A 9,173-nucleotide genomic window follows, 5' to 3' on the forward strand; every position below is an offset into this window, starting at 1 on the left:
CCTTCCTGGTGTGAATTTTCAATCAGCCAGGGTAGATGAGTGACTCAGAAAATGAGTAGTTAGGTCCTGTCAGCACCGTGAGACACACAGTGGTGCAGTGGGAGTAGCCCGGGCTGGTTCTGCACATACCAGCTGGGCTGCCTGCGTCAAGGTCGCCTGTTGCCCTGCATGCCCTGCGTGCTCTGTTGTGTGAGGCTAACAGTCCCTCCCCCTGCAGGCGGAGTTAGGTTTCTAAATTTTAGGAATTAAGGTTTTAGATTTGGAAGGAACTTGAGAGACCATATGCTCCACATGTCTCATGATGGAGATTAAGAACGGACACATCCCAAAGGAAGCGATTCTCTGGTCCTAGGTCTCTAGGTCTCTAGGACCTTCACATCAAGGCATTCAACTAAGTGGTCAGCCTCCACTGTGCTTGTGTCTCTAGCTCGTTGCACTCGTGCTTCTGCCCCGGTTTGTCCACACTTAGCAGACAGTCTGTACGCGGCCCTTCTGCTGCCCGTGTGTCTCCAGCGGCTCTGCTTTGCTGCGGCCCTTGGCAGCACCTACAGCCCCTCCAGCCATGTCCACATTCGGCCCCTGGGGAGCTGGCCCTCCAGTGTTTTTCTCGTCTTTGCTGTTGCTGCTGTGCTCCTCGGATAGAAACACCTCAGTGAGCTCTGTGTCTACAATCCTGTCCCTTTGCCGCACTGTCTTTGATAAACAGCCATTGTGCGCTTTCTTGCTCAGAATTACCTTGGAGGACTTTTTTCTCCAGAAGAGCAGCTCTGAGCTCTGGAGTCAGGAAAGCCAGAGCAGTGTCAGTGAATGGTAAATCCATCTTGCTCTGCTAGGCCCAGAAATGCCGAGATAAGCATAAATAGGAAATGCGCATGGGATCAGTCAGTAGAGGTTGGGATTAGGCTTCTGCATTGGTCATGCCCAGCGCCTGCCTTCCCTCCACACCAGTTCTGATGCTCTGGGATGGGGCACACCGTGGCAGGTCTCCAGACATTTTTGGGTTTCCTTACAGTGTGTTTCCTCACTACCTGACTGCCCATCCTCAGATGTGGGATGCCTCATAGAGCCCAGCAGGGGCTTTGGGGCCATTGTTGTGTTTTTTTTTTTCTTTCACTGTTCGGCTTCCTTTTGAGTGGGGTTGACGCTTTCTAATGTGGGGGGCAAGAGGGAAGTGTATCCAGTCCACTTGATGGCAGATGCACTGTGAGTGATTTCTCACCAGCTCCCAGAGCACCGAGCTTGCTCTTTCTGCCGTTGGGTAAATGTAAACTTGGAGTCCTCTGCTGTGAGAAATTTCCCAGGTTGCTGCTAGGCGGTCAGTTTTAGCTGATTGAGGAGACAGCAGTAGTTGGTACTGGGGAGGTACTTGGGAGGGAGAATGAGGTAGGCGGAGAAGAAGAGGGGGATTCGCGTATGAACGGTAGGACAGGGCAAGAGAGAGGAGGGGCTTAGGGAATGGGAGAAGAAGGGCACGAATGGGAGAGCCCGAGAAACGTGGTGGAAACATGCAGCTGTATCCACACTGACCTAAAATAGCTCCATCCCCTTGCCTGGGCCCTGTGGCCCGGGCCAGGCTGCGTCGGTGGCTTCTATGACCTCCCCGCTCCTCACCCCTCGCATCAGGGGCCTGCTGCACAGAGAGTTTGTCCTGAAAATTGATGGCGTGCATTTGCAGGTGCCTGAGCGCTGTAGGGCATGGGGGGGCGGTAGGGGTGGCAGGTTTTAACTTTGGGAATTACACTTCTCTAATTGTCTCTACTAGCCCTCTCTGGACTAGACAGATTTTGGAGAGAATTGCCACAGAATTTAACCAGTTACACTTTCATGCTGTTCAGAGCAAAGGCATGCCTCTTCTGGACAAAGTAAGACCAGTAAGTGTTGGTTTCGATTTTCAATTTGCTGTTTGCGAATTTCCTGGATGATTTTGCTTTGACCTAGCATTGCCCCTGATAATTGCTACTCTACAGGATTTTGAAGCTAGCTTTGAATTTTTTTTTTTTTTCAGTATCTCCTGCTTGGGACCCTGCTTCCATTATGTCACACTAGATAGATTTTGTGTAAAGACACAAGCGTAGTCTCCAAACTATGCAATTAAAATTAATTCTGAATTTCATGTAACTTGACACATCATATGATGTAGTCAGAGTTCATTTATCCAAAGCCCTTGACTGGGTTTAAATGCACGTTTGTCAGATTTACTCCGTAGCTTAAGAGGCAAATAACTTTTTGTCGTTCCGTAATTGTCTAAACTTCACTTTGATGAAGCCGACTTACTTTCAAAGAAATCATAGGGAGGGGACGCCTCAGTGGCTCAGTCAGTTAAGCCACTGCCTCTGGCTTAGGTCATGATCCCAGGGTCCTGGGATCGAGTCCCACCTTGGGCTCCTTGCTTGGCAGGAAGCCTGCTTCTCTTTCTGCCTATGCCTCCTTATGTGCTTGTGCTCTCTCTCGACAAATAAATAAATAAAAACCTTTAAAAAAGAAAGAAAGAAAGAAAGCAATCATGGGGAGAAAGAGATTCATTGTTATTCTCTAGGAAATGTTGGGATTTTAATCTTACATATATTCTGGTAGAATTAGAGGCTCGCTTTATATATATAACACATATGTATATAAATTATACACATATATTTGAGCTTTTAGAAACTGTTGGACCTTCTTCCCTGGTCTCTCTGTTCTTGCAGCGTATAGCCCACATTACAGCCATGCTGCAGCAGTCCCTGGGAGGCCTGCTGCTAGAAGGGCTTCAGACTTCCAATGTGGACATCATACGGCACTGCCTCCAGACTTATGCTACAATTGACAAGACACGGGATGCAGAGGCGTCAGTTGGTCAAATACTGGTGAAACCGTACATGGATGAGGTTTGTGCCCCCATGCACCTCATTCCACAAACACAGAGCATCTAATCTGGCTTCGTTTCTTGACTGGGTGCGAGAGAGCTCAGGGCTCTTCCTTGAAGATTCTCTTAGTTCCTGCTCCTCTGGTTGTAAGAAAAGGTTGGTCCCGCTTGGAGCCCATCAGCATGGCAGGAATCAGGCATGCGCTCTTGTCTCTTCCAGTGATGCCATAACTCAGGGATCGTCTTAATTTAGTAGGGGTGAGGGACTTGCCTAGGAAGAAGGTACGGATCAGAACATTTTCAGGTCAATTTCCATTTCCATAAGTTATACGTTAATGAAGTTGCCGAAAAGCGTGACCCCACCAAGGCGCCCGTGCCCACTGGAGGAGCTGGAAGACAGCTCTGTGCGCAGGGAAAGTCTGTGAGGGGAGGCGTCTTCGCAGAATTGATGTGGCTTAAGTCTTGAAGACCATGGGGGAGTTTGCCAGGCTAGGAAGGTGGGAGGGAGGGAATATTCAAAGATAAAGGGCTTTGAAGGGTGATTTAGCGGAGTCGTACCGTAAGTCTGGAACTTGGTTACCCAGTGTTCTTGACCTATAAGGATACAGTTAAATACAGGGAGTCAGTGTATCCTGCCTCTGAGCGGCCGGAGTATGGGCTGCACCATGTGAGGCCACCAGCAATCAGCAGCTTCCAACTTAGAGAGCGACGGATTCATCTAGTTCAGGCTGACAGAAGTCATGAAGCCAGTCTCAGCGTTTGAGGGCTTTCTTCCAGTCACCTGCCAGTGCGAGTGCTCTTTCTGTCCAGTAAGTATAAAGCTACCCACCATGACTTCAGGATGAAAGGCTTCCAGTTTTAAAACGAGACAGTATCCCAGTGATAGAAGTAAATTGAAGGATTAATTTCAGTAATCTCAGCTTCATTAAGACTACTAAAAGTAAATGATCTGTCAGTTCTTTGTATGTATCCTATTATAGTTCATAGCTCTCTCTGTGGGGGTGAAAAAGATTACATTATTCTTTGTCACTAATGAAAATATTTTAGTTATTTAATTTATGCCCTTTTCATTGAATTGAATCTAATATGCTAAATTAGGGAAGTACTTTACGTTTCCATGTCATTAAATGAACTGTGGCCACGTTTGTATTTTAAGTTTGTATGCTTGTCATTCACCTCCTGCAACTCAGCCTCACCAAAAAAAAAATAAAATACTAAAGCAAAATAAGATGTGTTTTCTTCCATCACTTTCCATCACAGCCCTTTCCCTGTTCTGGAGACAGTAGAGGATAAGGCCAGGGTGAAGATGGTACAGAGCTGTTGTCTGCAGATACAGTATTTCGCTTTTAAGCTCAGAAGGGAAGCAGATGAGTGTGTGTGATGTTTTAGCTTCAGGCAAGTCTCTGTCCCTCAGCCTCTGTGTCCCCCAGGGTTGGAGCAGTATTCCCAAATCCCGGGACCTAGATTTTCATGCCGTTGTTACTTACCTCCTGTTTAGAAAGCATACTGAGTGGGGAGGAGGAAGAACGAAGTGCATTTTTAAGGTTTACTCGATTCTTTTCTCTGTAGTGTATAGTTCATACTTCTCTTTTAGGTGCTTTAAAAACAAACAAAAACACAAACAAACAAACAAATAAATGAATAAAAAAAAACGCTCTTCCTTCTGCTAGGTGATTGTAGAGCAGATCGTTGAGTCTCATCCGGACGGCCTGAAGATCATGTATGCTAATAAGCTCCTGGAGTTCGTTCCTCACCACTGCCGCCTTCTTCGAGAGGTCACAGGAGGAGCCATCTCAAGGTGACGTAAAATGCTGTGTATGCACCTGAGCTCAGTTTAGTGACCACCTGTCACCTCCTCATGTGCCGCTGATCCCTGGCTGTCCTGTCTGACCTGGGAACGTGTGCTCTTCCCTATTTGTTACCAGTGCTGTGAGGCAGGTGTCGCTTGCCTGGGTTTACAGGGAAGGGAATGAAGAGTGGGGACGAATCTCAACGGTGACATTTGTGTGACTCCAGAGCCTCTGCTTTTCTCTTGTCTATACTTTCTCCTTAACCAGGTTCAAAATCAAAATTGGTTTTCTTCCATTATTGTGATGTCATCATCAGTCTAGAAATACCAATTCATTTTAATTCAACACGTTTTATACTGATGGCAATTAAAGTCATGTTCGGATTTCCCTCCCTCTCTTATTTCATTTCCATGGCTTTCCAGTTCTGTTTCATGAATATCCCATTACCTTCCACCATCTCCATCATCCCAGTCCAGACCTTTGTCGCCTTTTGTTCGAGGGTAGCGGGCTCTCCCCAGCTGGTCTCCCAGCTCCACCTGTCCCTCTTCATTGCAGCCCTCAGCTGTCCCACCTGCCCAGAGCTCTGCAGCCTTCCTGGGTCGCTCGTGGCTTCTCATCGCCCACAGAGGAGCATCCAGTCTTCCTGCGCAACCTGTGACCCTTGGTGCTTGAGTCCTAGTGGTTCTCCGCTGTAGAACTTTCTACTGTGGAACTTTACCCCATACCACTATGGTTCCTGGCCAGACAGGAGCGCTTAACCTTCCCTAACACACCTGGTACAGAAGATCCCTGACTTCACCTTGGTTCAGTTTATGGTTATTTGACTTTTTATAATAGTGCAGAAGTGATATGCATTTAGTTTGGATCTTTTCCCAGGCTGGCGATCTACAGTAGGGTCCTTTTTTGTAATGCTGGGCAGGGGCAGCGAGCACAGCCCCCAGGCAAACCATGTGATCACGAGGGTCAGCAACCAACACACTTGAACCGTCCTGTTCTGGCTTTCAGTGCACTGTTCAGTAAGTTACATGAGATACCAGACATTTTATTGTGAAATAGGCTTTGTGTTAGGGGATTTTGCCCAATTGTGCAATACGGTAAGTGTTCTCAACACATTTAAGTTAGGCGGGGCTAAGCTCTGATGTTCAGTCGCTTAGGTGTTTTCCATGCATTTTCAACTAAAGAGATTTCCAGCTGAACAGTGGGTTTATTAGAAGCCGAGGCCGTCATAAGCCGAGGAACATCTGTCTATACTGTGCGCCTCTGTGTTTTCCTTCATTGCTTCCTGTCTCATATCCCTTTGTCTTTCTGTTGATCTGTCACTCCACATGAAGCTCCAGTCAAATACAACTTCTTTTTTTTAGGTTATTTATTTATTTACTTATTAGAGAAAGCATAAGCAGAGGGGGAGGCAAAGAGTGAAGCAGGCTCCCCACTGAGCAGGGAGCCCAATGTGGGACTCGATCCCAGGACCCTGAGATCATGAACTGAGCCACCCAAGCGCCCCCAGGCTATGCTTATTTCAAGAAAAAGTCCTATTTGTGAATTCTTCATCTAGTGAAGATGAATTAAAATCAGAAAGTCAACTCTGCCACCTTTAAAAACCCAGGAACAGAAACAAAATTCCACGACCAGGTATAACCCTATCCACAATAAATCACTTTCAATCCAGTCCTAATACAGAGTAGGAAGAAAGCATTCCAGAAAAATTTTGTTTCCATTAATCAAGCTGGAAAATAACGGGCCTTACACGAATGCCCTTTAGGAAGACAGTTCTTATAGTTTTATGTTGATGGAAACTAACATTACATTCGAAATGCATGTTAAAAGCATGACTGTAGACTAACTACCACTTTCAGTCATCAGAAGATGAAAAATGGTCAAGAGTCACCCAAACTGAATCCTGGTTCCTCCTGGAAAATGTTTTCCTAACTGAACTACTGTGCTCTTTCTGTATCTTACACAGCAGACACTGCAATGCACAAACACATCCAGAAGGCCTTTGAGGGCTGACAGCCTGCTGGAACAATGAGGAATTCACCCGGGTTTCTGCCTTTCTGCCGGGCCCAGAAAGTTCTGGGTAACCCAGGTGACGTGTCATGAGAATACAAGTGTGCCTCACACCGTACGTATCACCTCCTCAGGGTAGACACCAAAATCCATGTTCGTATATGAAAATCCGAGATGTGTACAGAAATCAAGAGTGATTCTGTCATCTTGAAAGAAAAACACACTGTTGCGCTGCCACATGCCTCGTTTCTCCTCGAGTGACTGCAGGAAGTAGGGATTGCAGTCAGAAGTCTCAGAAAGAAAAATTAGAGTAAGGGCAACACCTGAAGTTTACTCCTGAAAATACTTGGAGAACGACTGTGACCAATAAACCAGGGCTTAGTTCATGAGACTATGTCAATGAGTTTATACCATCCCATGTCCTGGTCAAACCCTCATGTCTGGGAGATGGAGGGACATCTTCATCTTCCAGAGCTACTATTAGGGAAAAAGGTGGAGACAATACTGACTGAGTCCCTCCTTCAGCAGGAGAGCCAAAAACACCTTGCCCCTCCATAATCCCAAATGAAAATAAACATCTCGGGGCGCCTGGGTGGGTTAAGCTTCTGCCTTTGGCTGGGATGGAGCCCCACGTTGGGCTCTTTGCTCAGCGGGGAGCCCACTTCCCTCCTTCTCTCTCTGCCTGCCTCTCTGCCTACTTGTGATCTTTGTCTGTCAAATAAATAAAATAAATAAAATCTTTAAAAAAGAAGAGAAAAGAAACATCTCATTTTACTAGTGTGCAGCAGTGACTATGCAGGAGAAATTATTATTATATTATTATTAGATGATATTATTATTATTATTATTGTACTATATTGTTAACCATTTGAATTTGGACACCTAAAATTTTTAATAAAATATGAAGGCCTTTTTTTTTTTAAGATTTTATTTATTTGAAAGACAGAGATCACAAGTAGGCAGAGAGGCAGGCAGAGAGAGGAGAAAGCATGCTCCCCACTGAACAGAAAATCCGATGCGGGGCTTGATCCCAGGACCCTGGGATCATGACCTGGGCTGAAGGCAAGAGGCTTTAGCCCACTGAGCCACCCAGGCATCCCATGAAGGCTTTTTTTAAAGAACAAAAACTTCAGACTATATCTTTATCCTAGAAGTTCCCACTACAAACTGGCTTCTGTCTTGGCCAACATTTAGCCATTCAGATAAAGTCCGTATTTAGTGCTTCGTGTGTATGCATGTGTAAAATAAGAGGACAGTCATAAATCTTTAAGATTGTGTATAATAACCGTGAAATAAGGATTCTTGATACACAAGGTGTCGTCTGGGGAAAACAGCTGGAGAACAGTATGCAGTTTTCAAATGACGGAGGGGAAATACGCATTCGGTTATGAGAAAGGGAAGGAGAACAAGACCAAATATTAATAAAAGGGAAAAAAGCTTTTTCTGCCATCTTTCTGTGCCGCAGTAACAGTGTGAACAAATGTCTCACAGATGCCCTCAAGAACATTAACACTGCTGAAAGGGGAGGCGAAGGCCAGGTTCTTAGGAGGCCATGCACCAAAGTCCTCATCCCGTTTCCTCACTGTGATGACGAAGCATGAGTACATTGGCAAATTTGAAATTATTGATGACCACAGAGCTGGGAAAACTGCTGTGAACCTCACGGGCAAGTTAAACAAGTGTGGCATGACCAGCCCTAGACTTGTATAACTGAAAGATCTAGAAAAGTGGCAGAATATTTCCATCCCCTAAGTTTGGTTTCACTGCATGGAAAAATTATTCTTCATAAAATCCTGGGATTCCTTTTTCCTAGAAATATAATATACATGGCACGTGAAATGCCTCAATGGGAAAAAAAAAAAAAAAGGAAAATAAATTACAGTCAACTAATGTTTGACAAGGGTGCCAAACAATTCAATGGGGGTAAGAACAGTATTTTACTCCCAAGCAGCCACATGCAAATAATGAAACAGGAGTCCTGCCTCACACCATACAGAGAAAATAACCCAAAATGCAACAAAGACATAAATGTAAGCATTAAAATGATAAAGTTCGGGATGCCTGGGTAGCTCAGTTGGTTGGACGGCTGCCTTCTGCTCAGGTCATGATCCCAGAGTTCCCGGATCGAGTCCTGCATCAGGCTCCAAGCTCCACAGGGAGTCTGCTTCTCCCTCTGACCTTCTCCTCGCTCATGCTCTCTCTCATTGTCTCTTTCTCAAATAAATAAAATAAATAAATAAAATCTTTTAAAAAATAAAAATAAAGTAAAATGATAAAGTTTTCAGAAGAAAACACAAAGGTAAATGTTAGTGGCTCCTCAGCCAAACACCAAAGTCAAGCAACTTAAAAAAAATAATAAACAAATAAATGGGACTCAACCAAAATATCCCAGTTTTGTGCTTCCAAGGACCCCATTGACAAAGTCAAAAGACAAGCCACTAAATGGGAGAAAATATTTGCAGGTCATATATAAGGAACATGCATTCAGACTGTGTGAAGAATTCTTACAACTCAAATAAAAAGACAACCAAGTT

The 9,173-nt window shown here is 45.0% G+C and overlaps 1 protein-coding gene across 17 annotated transcripts in view; it reads left to right on the forward strand.

The window, feature by feature from the left end:
• Positions 1–8,852, forward strand: part of LOC309853124 (conserved oligomeric Golgi complex subunit 2-like) — a 34,309-nt gene extending 25,457 nt beyond the window's left edge. For 4 of the 17 annotated variants that reach the window (XM_082710919.1, XM_082710920.1, XM_082710921.1 and 1 more), the window contains 4 exons: positions 1,763–1,871; positions 2,685–2,864; positions 4,513–4,640; positions 5,188–5,419. In XM_082710919.1, coding sequence (XP_082567045.1) covers positions 1,845–1,871; positions 2,685–2,864; positions 4,513–4,640; positions 5,188–5,290 — 438 coding nt within the window. In that variant the 5' untranslated portion in view covers positions 1,763–1,844 and the 3' untranslated portion in view covers positions 5,291–5,419. Of the gene's footprint in view, positions 1–1,762; positions 1,872–2,684; positions 2,865–4,512; positions 5,038–5,187; positions 5,843–6,595; positions 7,770–8,130 lie in introns of those variants that run through there. The other 13 variants (XM_082710923.1, XM_082710928.1, XM_082710929.1 and 10 more) reach the window with 10 other exon arrangements.
• The last annotated feature ends 321 nt before the right edge of the window (positions 8,853–9,173 follow it).

Source organism: Mustela nivalis (assembly GCF_964662115.1).
Source record: "Mustela nivalis genome assembly, chromosome: 18".
In the NCBI taxonomy this organism is placed as follows: domain Eukaryota; kingdom Metazoa; phylum Chordata; class Mammalia; order Carnivora; family Mustelidae; genus Mustela; species Mustela nivalis.